The sequence below is a fragment of the Miscanthus floridulus genome, chromosome 10 (genome assembly GCF_019320115.1).
Source record: "Miscanthus floridulus cultivar M001 chromosome 10, ASM1932011v1, whole genome shotgun sequence".
Taxonomy (NCBI): Eukaryota; Viridiplantae; Streptophyta; class Magnoliopsida; order Poales; family Poaceae; genus Miscanthus; species Miscanthus floridulus.
The window spans coordinates 49692924-49711445 of NC_089589.1; the positions used below are offsets into that span (position 1 = coordinate 49692924).

General features: G+C 44.4%; 1 protein-coding gene across 1 annotated transcript in view; it reads left to right on the forward strand.

Moving 5' to 3' along the window:
* The first annotated feature begins 3282 nt into the window (after positions 1 to 3282).
* The window catches only part of LOC136488603 (long chain base biosynthesis protein 2a-like), a 31608-nt gene continuing 16368 nt past the window's right edge, over positions 3283 to 18522 (forward strand). Inside the window, exons 1-4 of the mRNA XM_066485480.1 lie at positions 3283 to 3467; positions 3549 to 3562; positions 4594 to 4681; positions 4763 to 4828. Coding sequence (XP_066341577.1) covers positions 3283 to 3467; positions 3549 to 3562; positions 4594 to 4681; positions 4763 to 4828 — 353 coding nt within the window. The remainder of the gene's footprint in view (positions 3468 to 3548; positions 3563 to 4593; positions 4682 to 4762; positions 4829 to 18522) is intronic.

Below are 18522 nucleotides of genomic sequence, written 5' to 3' on the forward strand. Positions count from 1 at the left end.
CTTTGACTCTAAATTCTTCTTGTGAGATGCTTCGGTTTGTAAACATCGTTCGTGACAAATTGTGTGAAACCTTCTCAATTTTTTACCATAGCCTCCATGTATGATATCATCACATCATGACAAATCTCTTGATTTTTAGACTTCGTTTGCGTTTTTAGAATTTAAAAACCATTCGGCCACACGTTCGTGGTCATGTTTCCTGAATAAGACGTTCGGAATTTCTTTTCATTTTCTGGGTAAGGCCTCACACTGGACTCAATTATATGAATATCATTTTTCTACTCATTTTATTCTATTATTTGAATCACTTGCAGTTCAAATTTGACTTGATTCAAAAAATTGCTTGAAATGCAATAAATTAATTAAATATAGCAAACAGATCCAGAAATATACCAAATTTTAACATGGAGTACCACATGTTCTATGTGGAGTGTAGAAAAAGTTTCAAGATTAGAAGAGGGAAAAAACTTATTTATTTGCCAAGTGCCAAAAAAAACACTCGGCAAACTTACTTCTTTGCCGAGTGCAAAAAAAAACACTCGGCAAACTTACTTCTTTGCCGAGTGTTTTTTTTTCAGCACTCGACAAAGAATTTGTTTACCTATTGTTTTTTTCGCAACACTCGGCAAAGAGCTTATTTACCGAGTGTCCGAGGGAATATACTTGGCAAATATAAAAACACCCGGCAAAGAGCCGGTTTTCGGTAGTGTATTGCCAAGAAATCAGACCCTAGATAAAACAAAAACTGTAAAAAAAACTAAATCTGTGAAATAAAAAGACATGTGTGATGTGTCCCATTTGCACTGGCGAGGTCTCGCCGAGAGAGAGAGAGAGAGAGAGTGTTTTACGTACGATTAGCCTCTACGTCTACATGTAGCGCCGGTCCAGGGCTCTTAAACCATGCATGCACTGATGCACCCACGACCAACCCTAATAAGTCGCCCGGGGCTAAAGTTTTTCAGATGGGCCAGGCCCGCTGGGCTGACACGGGCATGGCCCGATAAAGCACGGCCCAAGCACGGCCCGGCCCGCATGGCCCCGTTTCCATGCCTGGCACGGCCCGCACCCGTGCCCGTGCCTGGGCCTTGAGTTCGGCCCATGGGCCAGCACGGAAAAGCGGCCTGGCCCGGCATCGGCACGGCCTGATGAACACCAGCCGTTGGATCAGGAACTCTAAATGATTCTAACCATTGGATCCGACCGTTGAAACGCGGTGTATATAAGCCACGCCGGCCTCACTCCCCTCTCCCACCCGAAACCCTACTTCATTTCACCAAAGCTGTCTGCATCCATTGCCACAAGGAGTACTCCGGTAGATCTAGTGGTGGCACTGGACATCTTCGTCGTCACCGTGCTAAATGTGCTAAGAGGCTTGAGAAAACTAGGAACTATACTCAGTCTCAAATCTCTTTTAATCCTGATGGTTCTATGCGTAATTGGGAGTACTGTCCTATGCGTGCTCGTACTGAATTGTGTCGATTGCTTGCTAGGGTAGATGTTCCTATCAACTTTGGTGAATCTAATGCTTTTGAGGAGTACATAAAAAATGCTCATAATCCTAAGTTTGTTGCTGTCTCTAGACAAACCACCACTAGAGACTTGACCAAAATGTTTGATGAAAGAAAGGTTAAGCTTGTTGAACGACTTGCTTCTGATTCTGTTAACTATGTTTGCCTTACCTCCGATATATGGTCTGGCAATGCCAAAGAGGATTATCTTAGTGTTGTTGCTCATTACATAAATTCTGATTGGCAACTAGAGAAGAGGGTGCTTGGTCTTGTGCTTATTGATTATTCCCATAATGGACAGAACATTGCTGATAGAGTTGCATATGTACTTGATGAATATGGTGTGCTTGAAAAAGTGTTTGCTGTTACTTTGGACAATGCTTCATCTAATGTTTCTGCCATGCGTATGCTTAGACCTATTTTGTCTAAATATCTTGGTCTTGAGGTTCCTGCAGAGGATCCAAGACATCCTAAATCTGCTGTTACTACTATGTTCTTGCATCAGCGTTGTGCATGTCATATAATCAACCTGATTGTTAAGGAGGCACTTGACTTTCTTAAACCTTTGATTGAAGTTTTTAGAACTGCAATATCATTTTTGAACTCATCTAATCAGAGAATTGCAGCATACAAAAACTACTGCATTGCAGCTGGTTTTAGGCCAAGAAAGTTTCAGTTGGACATGGATGTGAGGTGGAACTCTACATATCTCATGCTTAAGACTTTGTTTCCTCATAAAGATCCTTTCACTACTTTCATTCATGCCAACTATCCTAGAGTTGAAGATGGTGAGTTGCTTCTAACTGAGGAGCATTGGACTGTTGCTGAAAAAGTATTCAAGTTTCTTGAACTGTTCTATGATGCTACAGTTGCATTGTCTGGTGTTTACTATCCTACATCTCCACTTATGCTTTATTATCTTGTTAAAATTGCTATACACCTGAATAATTATGCTAATGACATTCACCTTAGAGATGTGATTCAACCTATGGTAGACAAATATAATAAGTATTGAAGGGACATATATTTGCTCTATTCTTTTGCATTCATCTTGGACCCTAGAGCTAAAATGAAAGGTTTCTCAAAAGTGCTGAGAAAGTTGATGAACCTTACCAGTACAGATTACAGTGCTTACCAGGTTGGCACTAGAGCTAGACTGACAGATGTTTACAATAAGTATGAGGAGAAGTTTGGAGCTATTAGGTTGAGGAGGACTGTCCCTCAAAACCCGTCTGGTAAGAAAAGGTCTGCTTGGGATGAAATATATGATGATGATTCTAATTCTTCTGGTGGGGGTACATCTTCTACTTCTATGCTGCATTCTACTCTTAATCTGTCTAGAGATACATCTGCTACTGCTTTGCTGCATGCTGCTACTTCTACAGGTTCTAATGCATCTGAACTTGTTAACTACTTGGACTGTGACACTGTTAGACAGTTGGATGATTCATTTGACATCTTGAGATGGTGGCATGAGCACAAACTGACATATCCAGTGCTGTCCATCATGGCTAAGGATGTTTTAACTGTTCCTGTGTCTACCATATCTTCAGAATCCACTTTTAGCATGACTGGCAGGATCATCGAGGAGCGGCGGAGGAGGCTAAAGCCGAAGACGATGGAGATGCTCACCTGCATCAAAGACTGGGAGTTGGCGGAGGCAAGGCTGCAACATAATGTGGAGGACAAGGAGCTTGAAGAAGCATTTGAAGAACTCTATCTTGATTAGTACTTATTGATGCCAAGGTACATCACTAAACCAAAACTTAACACAATGTGGAGGACATCAGTAAATCTACATCATTATCCTAATGCTAACTTTGTTCTCTCTGCAGCACAATGTGGAGGACAAGGACAAGGACAACTGGACAAGGACAACTGGACAAGGATTCTTGAAGAAGCTTTTGAAGACCTTGGACAATTAGTTTCTCTCTTAGTTATCATTTCTGTAATGGGATTGTAATTTGAAACTTGGACAATGATGTAAGATTAAGAACAATGAACTTATCTGGAGCTTGGCTGTACTCTTTTTCTGCCTAGGGTTTCTCACAAGGGTGAGTTTTACCTAGGTGGATTTTTAATGAGGCAGCCATTGCACAAGCTCCCTATCTATTACTATTTTCTTAACTCTCTGTGTGTTTGATCTGATTTTGCTTCTCCACTTTAATTTCTGGAGTTGTTGATTTGAAAATGTGCTTGTGAAGTTAAATATGATGCTGCCAAATTGCTTGTGACAGAAAATATTCATAGTGCCTGGGCTGGCACGGCACTGACGTGCCACCGTGCCTAGAGGCACGGCACAGCACGCTTCAGCCCTGATAGGGCCGTGCCTGGGCTGCTGTCTCAGCACGGTGGCACGTCAGGCACGGCACGGCGGGTCACCGTGCCGCTTAGTGCCGTGCCTTGCCGGGCCGTGCTTGACCGGGCCCGTGCCCGTGCCGGGCCGGGCGGCCCGGTTGGCCAACTATAGCCGGGGCCTGTATGATCGATAACGCTAGCTTTTTCCGACTTCAACAGTTCAACTACAACCGTCCAAGAATGCATGTCGATCCATCGCGTCGCGCCATACCACCTCTTTCTGATTGCATGCATGCTGCCTTTTAACAGGGCATAATGATCAGCGCGCTTTCCAGCACTTCCTTTTGTTTATCTTAAAAAAAAATAACTCTGGGTCAAGCTTGCATTGCACTTAAGTTGTCTAACTAATGAACAACCCTACCACTAACTAGAACAGTCGCGGGCGGGTAGGCTGGTACCAGTAGTAGCCAGTACGACCTCAGCCTGTGTAGCTATGCATCTATCGATATCTGGCATCATGAATGTTTCAGTCATCACTCATCATTTACATTTACACTGTAAATAAAGCAAAGCTTCATCATATGCTAGCACTAGTGCAGATTCAATTCATTGCTCCTTTTGCACTCTTCCTTCTCCTCTTCAACTCCACCGCGTTGCTTCTTCCAATCCAATCCTCACAGAAAAGCCCGACAACTCCAGTGAGCGAGCGAGGGGCCAAGAAGAAGGAACCAAGCAAGATGGTGAGGAGATTGCCCTCGTACACAACGGCGCTGACCACGCTCTTCAGCTACGGGCTGCTCTTCGCCTTCGGCCAGCTCAGGGATTTCTTCCGCAACCTCCTCGACTGCTTCAAGCGCAGCAACGACGACGTCAAGGTCGTCGCATGCAGTTTTAGCTGCTCGCCCATTTCTGAAGTGGTAGGTAGTAGCCTGATCCCGGCATTGCCTTTCATGCAGGGGTACGCGCCGATCTGCGTGGGCCTGGAGGATTTCTTCGTGCGACGCCTCTACTTGCGGGTTCAGGTGAGAGTGAGACGATTGCATCGGATTTCGTTGCTGAATCCGTAATGTGATTTTTTTTTAGAGAACAGGAGGGACTCGGGTAGTCCCAAAAATTTATTAGAGTAACCAAAGAAACAAAAGTTTTACAAGAAGTTACAGGGAAGACCGTAGGCAGAATGAAAATCAGGAAAAAAAAAGAAACAAAGAAAAATAAAACAATTACAGAGAGGGCTCTAGCCATAATTCAATTAAAGAAAAGTATTTCTTTTTAACCCTCCATAGGAGCAAGCCAAAAGTGTGCTTGAAAACATCTGAAGCCCTTTGAACAGTAACAGAGAGTCCTCTGAAAATGGCATCATTCCTAATAGTTCAGATACTCCAACTCATAATGATGATAATTTTCATATAAAAACTGACATTTAGCTGCATTTTGAAACTCTCAAAGATCTGTAAAGGGTCCAGAGCCAAATTAACTGTGATGCCAACAAGATTCCAGCAGGCTTTAGCCACTTCACATTCAAAAAAAGATGCTGAACAGTTTCCTCAGAATTCAAAGAACAAAACACACAATTGTAAGAAGGAAGGTGCATGTGCTTCCTCCTCAAAATGTTACGGATGCTCAGTCTATCATGAGTGAGCAACCAGAAGAAGACCATGTGCTTATGCTGGCAAAAGGATTTCCAAATCCATTTATAAATTGGGTGTGACCAACTTCTTCCACGTAGCTGACAGTAAGCCTTCTTGGAGGTGAAAATGGAGCTGCCCCAAATATACATCCAAGTGTCAACACCATCAGACAGCTGAAGGTTTCGCAGGATGATTTCAAACTGCTAAAATTGTGCAAATGCCTTTGTTGAAAGAGGATGGCTGAACAGACCGGAGATGTTAGTAACTGAGGCTGCACATTGGAGAGAAAGGAGAGGCTTCTTGGCAAAAGAAAACAATTCAGCAAAGGTTAATCTTAGAGGTTGACCCATCCAGCAATCATTCTAGAGAAGGCAAGAAGCACCATCTGTCACTGAAACTGAGGCCATGCTTTTGAACTTATCTAATAATTTCAAGACATCTTTCCACCAGAATGACCCTTTCTTGACATGATTAGGGAGCCTGCCATTACTATAATATTTCTCCCAGATAAGATGCACCCAGGGGATGTCTGCTCTATTGTAAAATTTGTGAAAGTTTTTAGGAGCAGGGCCTCATTTTGGGTTTTGAGGTCCATCACCCCAAGTCTACCTTCTTCTTTTGACTTGGTCACCATGGGCCAAGCAGCCTTGGCATTGATTCTGTTGGTTTCTTCAGACCCTCTCCAAAGACAGTGCTTTCTATATTTGTCAATTTGCTCCCTGACAGTGGAATGAAGATGGAAAGTGCTCATGAAGAACATAGGAAGGGATGTGAAGACAGAATTAGTCATCTGGAGCTTCCCAGCTTGAGAGAGAAAAAGGGAGGTGATGACCCGCCTCCTTTCACATCTAGTCACCAAAGGCAAGAAGTCCTCAACTCTTGGTTTAGTAGTACCCAATGGGAGCCCCAAGTAGGTGAAAGGCAGACTACCAGTGGAGCAACCAAAGGTGGCAGCAAGATGTTGAAGCCTTTCCTCCGAGAGATTAATTGGAACTAGCATTGACTTGGAGAAGTTCACCTTTAGACCAGTAGAATCAGCAAAAGTGTTTAGAAGGGCTTTCATCACAAATAATTGCCTAGCACATCCTTCCATAAAGATAAGAGTGTCATCAGCATACTGAAGGATTGAGAAGTCATTAGTATACTGAAGAGGGATTGGGAGATTAAGCAACCCTTGCTCCTTTGCCCTGTTGAGAACTGATTGCAATAAATCTACAGCAAGCACAAACAGAAGAGGGGATAAAGGATCCCCTGCCTAACTCCTCTTTTGCAATGGAAGACCTTACCAGGAGCACCATTTAGTAGAACATAAGAGGTGCCAGAAGAAAAGATAAGCTTCAACCAAGCCAGCCATTTTTGCCCAAAACCTTTCTTCATCATAATTTGCAACATAGCCTCATGTTCAATTTTGTCAAAAGCTTTTTCAAAATCTAGCTTCAAGATTACAAGCTCCTTTCTTGAAGAGTGGCAAAGGTGCAGATACTCAAAGGACCAAGCCAGACAGTCCTGGATAAATCTAGACTTGATGAAGCCATATTGATTGACATGGACCAACTTAGTAATCTAGGGTTGGAGTCTGTTAGCCAGCAGCTTAGTGATGATTTTTACCGAGGAGTTGAGCAGGGAGATGGGTCTGTATTCACTGATTCTGGTTGGCCCATCAACTTTTGGGATGAGGGTTAGAAAGGAGGCATTGATGCTTTGGAGGCAAACCTCTTCAGAGAAGAAAGCAGAGCATAGGTTATAGAAATCATGCTTGATCAGAAACCAACATTTCTTTAGAAACTCATTATTAAACCCATCAGGCCCTGGAGATATGTCTGGAGGCAAATTCTTCACAACTTCATCAATTTCTTGATTACTAAAGAGCACTTCTAAAGAGCTTAGATCACAGGGCTGGCCAAAGAGGGAATCAAGGTCAAACAACATGTTTTGGTAGCTTGAGGATCCTAATCTGTCCTTGAAATCAGACCAAATGAGCTCAGCCTTTGAATTATGGTCATAAATTGGAACACCAGATGAGCTATTTAGTGAAGTGATCAGGTTCCTCCTATGCCTAACAGTTGCTATTGAGTGAAAAAACTTAGAATTCTCATCCCCCACCTAGACCCATTTAACATTGCCGCTTTGCTTCCAGTAGATCATTTGCTGGTGGAGGAGAGAACTGAGCTTCAGATTGAGGATGTCTCTAAAATTCCATTCTTGTAATGACAGATCCCTCCATTCCTCAATAGAGTCAAGGAAGGAAATAACTAATTTAACATTCTCAATTGTGATCTTGAGATTTAAAAGTTTAGCCTGCCAATACCTTAGAGCACATCTTAGAGACTTGAATTTAGAAGTCAGGAGCTTAGCTGCATCCTATTGAGAAAAAGAGCCATTCCAACAACTAGCAACCACAGGCAAGAAGCTATCATGTGCCATCCAACAATTCTCAAATCTAAAGATTCCTCCCTTAGTAATGGAAGCTTTGATCTTAATCACACAAGGCCAATGATCAGAGGTTTCCATGACCAAGGAATGAGCAATGGTAAGAGGATACCTGAGAGTCCAAGATTGAGAGGAGAAAAATAGTCAAGCCTTTATAAGAGTGGTGGATGCTGCTTATTGGTCCAAGTAAATTTTCTCCCATGTAGCGAAATTTCAACAAGCCCCAATGCATTGATTGCATTATTGAACAAGAGCATATCACCCACATTTCCACCTGCTCTATTTCTTTCTTCAGGTTTTCTATAGAGATTGAAGTCACCAATGATAAGCCAGGCAAGATCATCTGGCAATTGAATATTTTCAAACCAGTGCATGAATTCTGCCTTGACTTCACTATCACAAGGCCCATAAACTGAAGTAAGAATCCAGGGATCATTATTGTGGATAGAAGAGAATTCCACATAAATTCCAAACCTATTTTGGAAAACCTCATGACCTGATAAAATAGAACTCTTTCAGACTATAAGAATACCTCCTGAAGCTCCAATCGAAGGGATGAAGCAGAAGTTATCAAAAGATCTGGGGCAAAATTTCCAAATATAAGAAAGATAAAAAAACTCTCTTGATTTCCTGGATGCCAATGATATCACTGAAAGGATCAAGGTGCCCAAGAGGGGGGGGGGGTTGAATTAGGCTAATTACAAATTTCTTTGCAATAATCAAAACCTATGGTTAGCCCAATTAACCCCTTGTGCCTAGAAAGTGTTTCTATTGATCTAACGCACAAAAGTTTAGCACCCTAAGTTCCAATCCTACTCTAGCATGGCAATTCTAGAAATGTAAATGACAAGTAATGAATTGCTCAAAGTAAATGCTTAAAGTAAAGAGAGGAGAAGGAACGCGGCGATGTTTTGCCAAGGTATCGGAGAGTCGCCACTCCCCACTAGTCCTCGTTGGAGCACCCGCGCAAGGGTGTAGCTCCCCCTTGATCCGCGCAAGGATCAAGTGCTCTCTACGGGTTGATTCTTTGACACTCCATCGTGGTGAATCACCCACAATCGCTCACAACTTGAGTTGGGTCACCCACAAGCTCTGCCAGATGATCACCAAACTCCCAATCACCACCAAGCCGTCTAGGTGATGGCGATCACCAAGAGTAACAAGCATGAACTCTCACTTGACCACGACAAGCCTAATGAGAAGGTGGACGCATACTTTGCTACTCTTGATTTTCACTAATGAGGGTTCTCCTTGGGATTCTCAAATCTCAATCACCTCACTAGGACCTTGCTTTTCTTTGCACTCTCAAATGTGTTTCTCAGCTGTTGAAATGAGCAAAAGTACCCCCACACATGAGCAGAGGTTGTATTTATAATACCGGCTGAAAAACGAACCGTTATGTGCCTCTGTAGGGTAACCGGACGCTTCGGTCATGTTGACCGGATGCACCGGTCATGTTGACCGAACGCACCGGTCAGTACACCCCAAACTTCAGTGGTTAAGTGTTGACCGGACACTGGCCAGCGTCCGGTCAGCACTGACCGAACGCGTCCGGTCATGTTTTCCCCTCACTGGAACCTTACTGATGTCGACCGGACGCTGGACCCCCAGAGTCCGGTCATATGCAGAGCAGCGTCCGGTCAGTAGCTGAAACCTGATCAACATCCAGTCAGCATTGATCGGACGCGTCCGATCAGGATTTTCCCTCTCTAGGACCTTACTGGAGTCGACCGGACGCTGGCCCTCAGCGTCCGGTGACTTGACCTTGTAGCGTCCGGTCACTTCTAGATACTTTCTCCTTGGTCAAATGAACTGACCGGACCCTAAGCCAGCATCCGGTCACACCAGAGCCAGCGTCCGGTCAGTATTTGACCCTCCATTCACTTCCAACTCTCGATCATATGTGAATGAAGTTTGCTCCATTGGATCAAAGGGCTATTATGGAGCTACCTAGTGCTAGTTTTAACAAGTGTGCACCACACCTAACTCACTAGACTCACCTAGGTCAAGCTACCCGTTCATACCCCCCTTAATAGTATGGCCAAAGGAAAAACAAAGTCCTAAACTACTCTAAGTGTCTCTCCAACTCCAATCGACACTTAGAACTAGTCCATCCTTAACCTTGTGGTCCATCCTTTAAAAACCGAAACGATTTCCATCGTAGGGGCATGACAACCATAATTGCCCAATCGATCTCCATTACTGTGACCTAACTTAATTGCCTTTGCAAAACACATGTTAGTCATAGTAATCACGTATTGTCATTAATCACCGAAACCCAACTAGGGGCCTAGATGCTTTCAATCTCCCCCTTTTTGGTGATTGATGACAATACTACCTCGAGTATGTGAAAGAGATGAGGTTTTTAACATGCTTGGTTCATATAAGCTTTTGGCAATAAGAACAAAAGTGTTAGGCAAGCTTATATGACCCAAGCCAATGTGACATGCTCAAAAGATATGAAATAAGCATGAGTACAAGTAATGAAGCTCATTTGCATTGGAGTAAAATGTGGAAGCAAAGGCAAATGAGCATAGCACAAGTGATATGACATATAAAGAATACAAAGTAGAGAGCACACATGTCACATATCACGATCACGTAGATATCACTGTCACATAAATATAGTAGTAAACATGAATGCATAATGTATCTCACACATAAAAACTCCAAGTGTAGATAGATAAGCTAATATAATAACTAAGCTCCCCCTAGATATGTCGCTCCCCCTAAGGCTAACATACTCGAACTCTCTCCCCTTTGGCGTCAAACACCAAAACCTAAGGGTCGATCGGCGGGGCTACAACGGACGAGCTGAGCGCTGAGGTACGAGAAGCGAGGTGGAACTAGGTGCCATCATCATCTGATCCTGAGCTCTGAGCTGTCTGACCCTCTATAGCTGGTAGTGATGCTGAAACAGTCTAGGTTGGATCAGGAACTGGTGCTGCTATAGGCTGTGCTGGTATAACTGAAGCAGCCGACTCTGATGATGCCACTAAGGAGGGGAGCATCTCTGTAGTCGCTATGATAGGTGTAGCTATAGAAGGACCTGGAACATGTAGGTATGGAGGAGTGGGCTGCCCTGTCAACTCACTGAAGGAGGCTCCAAGACTCCTAGAGACTGAAGTGTCTGACACTAGCAGCGACGACGTCTGTGCCGGTGTAAAGCCCGTCTGAAGAGGTGTGAACTGTGGGGCTACCACTAGCGAAGTGAACCACTAGGACACCTGCTCTGTAGGTGAAGCATACTATGCTGGTGGCTGACCCTAACTCTGAAGCCCACTAGGCTGTAACGCTAGAGTCATCGAAGTGGTGGTAGGCTGACCAAGCTAGGGCAAAGCCTGTGGCGGTGGGGCCCCAATCGCGGTCACTACATGCTGCATGAGGATCTGCTGCTGATGCATGGCCTGCTGCTACTACTGTAGAGCCTGTGTTTGCTGCTGAATAGCTAGCTGCTATCGCTGGAACTTGTCCTGCTGAGTCTAGAACTGAGCAAATGTAGCAGCTGTCTCCTAAGCCTATCATGCCTGGTCCTGCCTCATCCGCTCAAGTATAGCAAGAAGAGCGGGGGTCTGTCTGTGGGGCAGGTGGCGCTGAACTGGAGCTACCAGCCTCAGCATCATGTCGTCGTGGAGGCATCTGAGGAATGGGCTGGTAGTCATCATCAGAACTATCACTGGGCTCGCTTATGACAAACCCCTCCTGCTGAGCAAGCTCCTCCTCCTCTGTAGCTGCAATTCCCCTGGTAATATCATCCTGCTAGGCTATAGTCTTTGGCACCTCTGGATGATGGCGTGACTAACTAGGTGCCTATGGTGTACTATGGCGGATCATCTGAGTCAGGTTATAAGCAAAAAACTCTATAGTGGCACCACTGTACTCAGCTAGCATCTCAGGCGACCTAACTGTAACTGCTCTATGGATAAGGAATGTGATCCAGTGAGCATAGGATAGCTGCCTATGACCTCTGAAGCCCTCAGCTATAGTGTCCTCCATCTCTGACAGAAGAAGATCCCAAATATAAAAAACTATCTACTGCATTAGAGAGTTGAGAAGCCATAGCTGTATACGAGTCAATCCCTCTCTATAACCCATCCTCGGAAGTAATGTCCTCCTCATGATAGCCTCAATCACATGAGCAGTGGGAGTGAGATCACTGGGGTTCCTCCTTGACCCCTCGCCAAAGGGCTCTGTGAAACAGTGACGAACCAAGTCTATAGGAGGCACCATACCGCCATGAGGGCGTCTGGGGGTGCAGTCTATCCATAGCTCACCTCATGTAGCCTAATTGGCTGCTCCTGAAGCATGAGAATCTCCCTGACCCTAGTAATCATCAGCCAGTAGTCTCTGCCTCTGAATGCAAAGTGTATAAACCTGTGCTGTGGGTCAATCTAGAGTGAGGCATAGAACTGTCGAACCCAAGATGGAACATACAGCCCTATCCATCCAATAAGATCTATCAGCCCTTGTAAATAGGATAGATACATGCGAATATGCTCTCCAGCTACTACTACTATAGACTCAATGTTGCACACCCTCTGTGATATGAAGACTGCTCCACTGTTGAGATAGGCATTATAGAAATCCTCTTGCAAGGGTGTATAGAATCCCTCTGATGCTCTCTCATCCATCCTGGGTGGAAACCACACCTCGAAGTCCACGAACCTCAGCTGTTGCACCTGCTTAGCCATGGCGGCCCTCAGGTCAAGATGGGTCATTGGAGGCAGACCCTATGGTCAAGGCGGTGGATGAGAACCCCTCTACTGAGTGTTTGGCCTCGGTGTAACTGGAGCATGAGTATGACTAGAGCAGCGTAACTGTGGCTATGGTGCCAGCTCTGTCTCCTCGGCCTGCTCACCCACCTGAGTCTACTGTGCTAGCTGTGGCTCCTGAGTCTGTTGTGCTGGCTATGGCCCCCCTGAGGCTAAACCTCATCAATGGCAACACACCGTCCTCCAATCATGAGAGTCCCAGCTGGACCACCATGAAGGCGCTCAACTCGCTCAAGTGAAGCCCTCGCTTCTGGTGAAAGCTGATCAGTAATCCGGACTCCACTGCGAGCACCTCCTCTCTCGACACGCTCTATGACCTCTACAACTACGGTGGCTCTCATTGTCTCTGCATCTGGATACTTGCGCTTCCTTACTGCCAACTTCTTTGTCGCCTTGCCTTTTGGTTCTACAGGCTGGCGAGGTGGGGGCCTTGGATCCTCATCACCAGGACTACCTCCGACATTCTTCATATGAGCCATCTGAAGGATTTGAGAAGAATCAACTACCGCTGACAAAGATCAACTACCACTTTCGAGGCTTGGCCTCATTCCGTACTCGCGAGCTTGGCCCCGAGTTAACCAACAACTGCTACTGACACCTCAACGACCCTAACTCGCTGCACGATGAAATAGATAGGATATACAAATAATTACAATATATCTAATAGATACGAAACCCTAGGAAGCAAACAATTTAGGTACGAAATTGAAATGTGGGCTTGCTACCTGATGAATCGGTGACCTAGCGAGAAGAGGTATGAACGGGGAACCACTAGAGCGGCAAGGCTAGGGTTAGGGTTCTGGCTCGACAAGGATTGGCTATCGAGCAAAGCAATGAGAGCACTCAAGCTTGGCAGCAGCGAGGGTGGAGCGAGGGAAGAGCTAGGGTTATGGCACTCAGTGGCTCTCCGGCGATGGACGGCACAGCACGGCGGTGCAGGGCGTAGGGTGGCGCTGTGGTGGCGTGCAGGAGCGGTGCAGCATGACAGCGCTAGGGCGCAGGGCGGCGTTGCGGTGGCGTGCGGGAGCTGCTACGGCGGTGCGGGCTTAGCGTGCGGCAGCACGGGGGTAGCTCGGGAAGGTGCTACGGTGGGCGGCGCACGGGCGCGTGGGTGGCTGCGGCGGTGCAGGAACCCATAGGAACGGCGCTCGGGAGCTGCTGCGGCGGCGCAAGCTTGGCGTGCAGCGGTGAGGGAAGACGATGGCTAGGGTTAGGCCATGGATGCTCAATGATGAAGATGGTGCGATGGTTATAAGGTCCCCCCATGGGAGTTGGATAAGGAAATAAGAATAGAGATCTAAAACCGCACGATTCCTATTGACCGGATGCTCAGGTGGTAGCAACCAGACGCTGCCACCCAGCGTCTGGTCGATTCCAGAGAGGTCCAATTCCTCTAGAATCGCGACCGGACGCAGCCAGAGTCTGGTCAATACAACCTTCTGACCGGTCGCTGAAAGCCTTCTGACCAGTCGCTGAAAGCCAGAGTCCGGTCACTCCTTCGCAGCAAGTTCACCTCCTATGAACTGACTGGACGCTGGACTCCAGAGTCCGGTGCAGCATCCGGTCACTCTTTCTTCAGCAAATCTTCAAAGTCCTTCGTGCTATCTGTTCCCAATCAAGTCCCAACTCAAATAAGATCCAAATAAACACTAATTATGATTGATGTGAGTGACCTCTCTCAAACCCTCAAGTTTTTCAAAATATTTTGCCTTAGGCTATAATTCTTTTTAAGAAAATAAGCAATAAGAGGGCAATTTGAAGACAAACGACAAAACAACATTCATGCATATGCAATGCAATACTTGTAAGTAAATCTAGTTGCTTGTCAAGTTTGATCCAAGGTTAAGCTTCTTCACACGCTTTTCGGCGGTTATCTTAACCATGTTAGATAAGCCCTATATGCATTACAAGACATTAAACATGTTGTATATTACAATGCAATGCAAGGAATAACATAAGCTCATTTTTAGTGAAGTTACTAAAATCAAGCACATTGAGCTCATTCCGCAATCTATAAAATGTTGCCTCATCTAGCGGTTTAGTGAAGATATCCGCCAATTGATCCTCAGTCCTTACACCTTCTAGTGATATATCATTTTTAGCAACATGATCTCTAAGAAAGTGATGGCGGATATCTATGTTCTTGGTGCGAGAGTGTTGAACCGGATTATTTGCAAGTTTTACCGCACTTTCATTGTCGCACAAAAGAGGTACTTTTTCTAGAACTACACCATAGTCTAGCAAAGTTTGTTTCATGTAAAGTATTTGTGCACAACAAGCACCCGCGGCAATGTATTCCACTTCGGCGGTGGACAAAGCCACACTATTTTGTTTCTTGGAGGACCAAGACACAAGTGATCTACCAAGCAAATGGCACCCTCTGGATGTGCTCTTTCTATCAACTTTGCAACCGGCATAATCCAAATTGGAATAGCCAACTAATTCAAATATCCTTTGGGATACCAAAGACCAATGCTTGGTGTGTGCTTAAGACACCTAAGGATTCTTTTTACGGCAATCAAATGAGTTTCCTTAGAATTAGCTTGAAATCTAGCACACATACACACACTAAACATGATGTCGGGCCTAGATGCAGTCAAGTATAACAAGCTACCAATCATAGAGTGGTAGAGAGTTTGATCAACCGGGTTACCTCCCTCATCTAGGTCGAGATGTCCATTTGTTGGCATTGGTGTCTTGAGAGATGAAAATCCCTTCTCTCATTTGTTTGATTTGAAAACCAAGAAAGAATGTAAGCTCTCCAATCATTGACATCTCGAACTCCTTCGACATCAATTCACCAAACTCTTTGCATGAATCTTCATTTGATGATCCAAAGATGATATCATCAACATACACTTGACAAATGAAGATATGTCCATCAAGCTTCTTGGTGAATAGTGTGGTGTCGACCTTTCCAATGGTGAAGCCCTTCTCAATGAGAAAGTCCCGAAGGCGCTCATACCAAGCTCTTGGGGCTTGCTTAAGCCCATATAATGCCTTGGACAACCTATAAACATGATTAGGATATCTAGGGTCTTTAAACCCGGGAGGTTGATCAACATAGACTAGTTCATTAATAAAGCCATTTAAAAATGCACTTTTCACATCCATTTGTTAAAGTTTTATTTCATGATGTGATGCATATGCAAGGAGGATACGGATGGCTTCTAATCTTGCAACCGGTGCAAAGGTCTCTTCAAAATCCAAACCTTCAACTTGAGAGAACCCCTTTGCTACTAGTCTTGCCTTGTTCCTCACAACAACACCTTGATCATCTTGTGATGTAGACTAGGCCCGATCTTTCGAAAGGTATGATAGCGTCGATTGGTGGAGACTCGACGTTCATGATCTAGGCTTCGAACCAAGATTGATTTGGACCCCCACAACCGTTACACCACTGCTCCATTGGTTATCAACCACGCGAACGCGATTGACCTCGCCGAGAAGGCTGTCCTGCAAGCAAATCGAGAACACAAGCAAGAACGGGATGAACGCAATCTGAAATTGCAAATAAATATGAGGCTTAAGATAACGAGAAGGAGTTCAAGTCTTTATTCGAAAGGACTAATCACCACAGGCAAACAAGATCAAGAACTAGGACCCTAGTTCACAGCAAGCAGCCTTGGCGGCACAGTTGCAGCAAAACGATGTCTGTTTCACGAGGAAATCAAGAACTAAATAAAACCCAAACCCTAAGGAGAGCGACGGCTGGTATTTATAGAGTTTTGGACGTCACCCTCCCTGGATGCGCCCCCTAATGGGCCCAAACATGATACACGGTCCAACGGACCAAAAGACGGTGTCGCAGCACCCTGACAGATTCTGGACGCTGACTTGTTTCGACGATTCCTGTTGATTCCAAAGGGCTTTTAACGTGAAACCAATTGGGTTGGCTTCCTTATCCAATTAGCTTTCCATCCATATGTGGATCATCGAAAACGGAGTCTGGATGCGTCTTGAGTGATCAGTTTAAGGCAGACTAGTCCTGGAGGCCGAGACAGACTCGAACTTGAGTTGCTTTGGGCCTCCACCTCGGGGACTCGAACCGAATTAGCCTCGGACCTCCTTCTTGACTTGGACACCCTTGCTGGCCTCCTACCCCTTCATACCATGTGCCAAACATGGTCATATGCATGGGTGTCATGTCCTCATCATCCTCCCTTTCTTGACGAAAAGCCGTCCTCGGCGTCGATTGTGCTTGAAACTGATCCTGCACAACATAAAGGAGAATGAGGTTGCGAAAACAAAGGGGACTAAAATAATAGTAAGAAGAAACATGACCATGTTTCCAAGTTTGTAGCATTTCATCTCGCATAAAAATTTTAGCAAGCATGTAGACTCCATGATCCGAATGCACACGATGTATGTCAACACTATCCTGCAAAAGATTAGAACTAACCAAAGACAATGCAGGAATATATGATCTAGCAGACATAGGTAGCAACCAACAATGCTCCCCATCTTGGAAGTGAACTTGTTTCTTTGAGGAACATGAGAAAATATTTGTATTATTATGGCTGCCCTCTAAACGATCATAATCTTGTACAACAAAAGGAGAATTTATATTACTACAAATGTATACTCGATGTATCATATATTGTCCCTTGTTGTTATATTTGTCAATAACATGATATGTATATTTCAAAAACCAAGACAAATCAACATATTTAAATAGGCTCTCCTCCAAACAATATAGGTTACACAAAACATCAAATTCAATATAACCCAAAGTATGTAAAGAAGACAATAGTTTGAACTCATCAGTTTTAGTAGCAATATGAATAACATGTTTATTTTCAGCATAAGTGACTGGTTCCAAAACATGTAAAACTGAGGCATCATCAACCAATTCATCTTTATCATAAGGAACTTTAAGCAAATTATCATAGGACAGAGATGAATCAAGAGAGGGTTCCACTAATAATTGCTCTATGATAGCATGGTTTGTGGAAAAATTTAGTACATTAAAACTATTCTCACCTTCCGTGAGTGTAGTACCATGGGCATTACCTATGTTCTCAGCAGGAGTAATAGGTGCATTGTGAAGTGATGGTTCTGAATTTGCATATGAGGTTGTGAGTTCCTCATTTTCTTTCATGTCATCCTCTCGCTTATGTACATTATCCTGCAGAAGGTTAGTCATAGCAAGAGGAATAACAACAGACTCATCCTCTAAATGGTGCACCTCATCATTTGAATTAATTACAAGAGATGGATTAACAAAATTTTATCTCATAAGATCTTTCATATTATTCCAAGTTTGAGGCTTATTAGAACGATCTAAAGACTCCCACCAAGATAAAGCAGAATGTCACAAAACACTAACTACATTTTTTACCTTCCTCCTTGGACACATAAAGCGAGTAGCAAATATCTTATCGATGGCAATTTCCTACTCCATGTACTCATCAGCACCTATACCATTATAAGTCGGTGGATATGAACAACCTATCATTGTTAGAAGACAGCAAAAGACAACACAAAAGTATTATCCCTATCAACTACTTAGGTTGTGGACAAGGAAAAAAATAAGGCACTCAACTCTCAAGCGCCTTACCACGGTCTTACAAGTGTTCTTACCAAAGCAACAAGCGGTGCAATCGATCGGTGACTATGATACCGTTGTAGCTTGAGTGTAACAGTTGCAAGGCGAACCTATACTTGGTTCGAAGAAAGTGGAGCTTGGACAGGCACAATATAGTAGCAAGGAATAGCAAAATTCACAACTGAATAGCAAAGCTGAATAAGTATCCCATGTACTTGTCTTAGTTGCTGACCTACTCACGTTCCAAGTACCAGATGTATTAAATGATGTGAACAGCAAGAATATGATTAGAAACAAGGTAGAAATCAGCACATGCAAACACAGCTCAAATGGCGCTC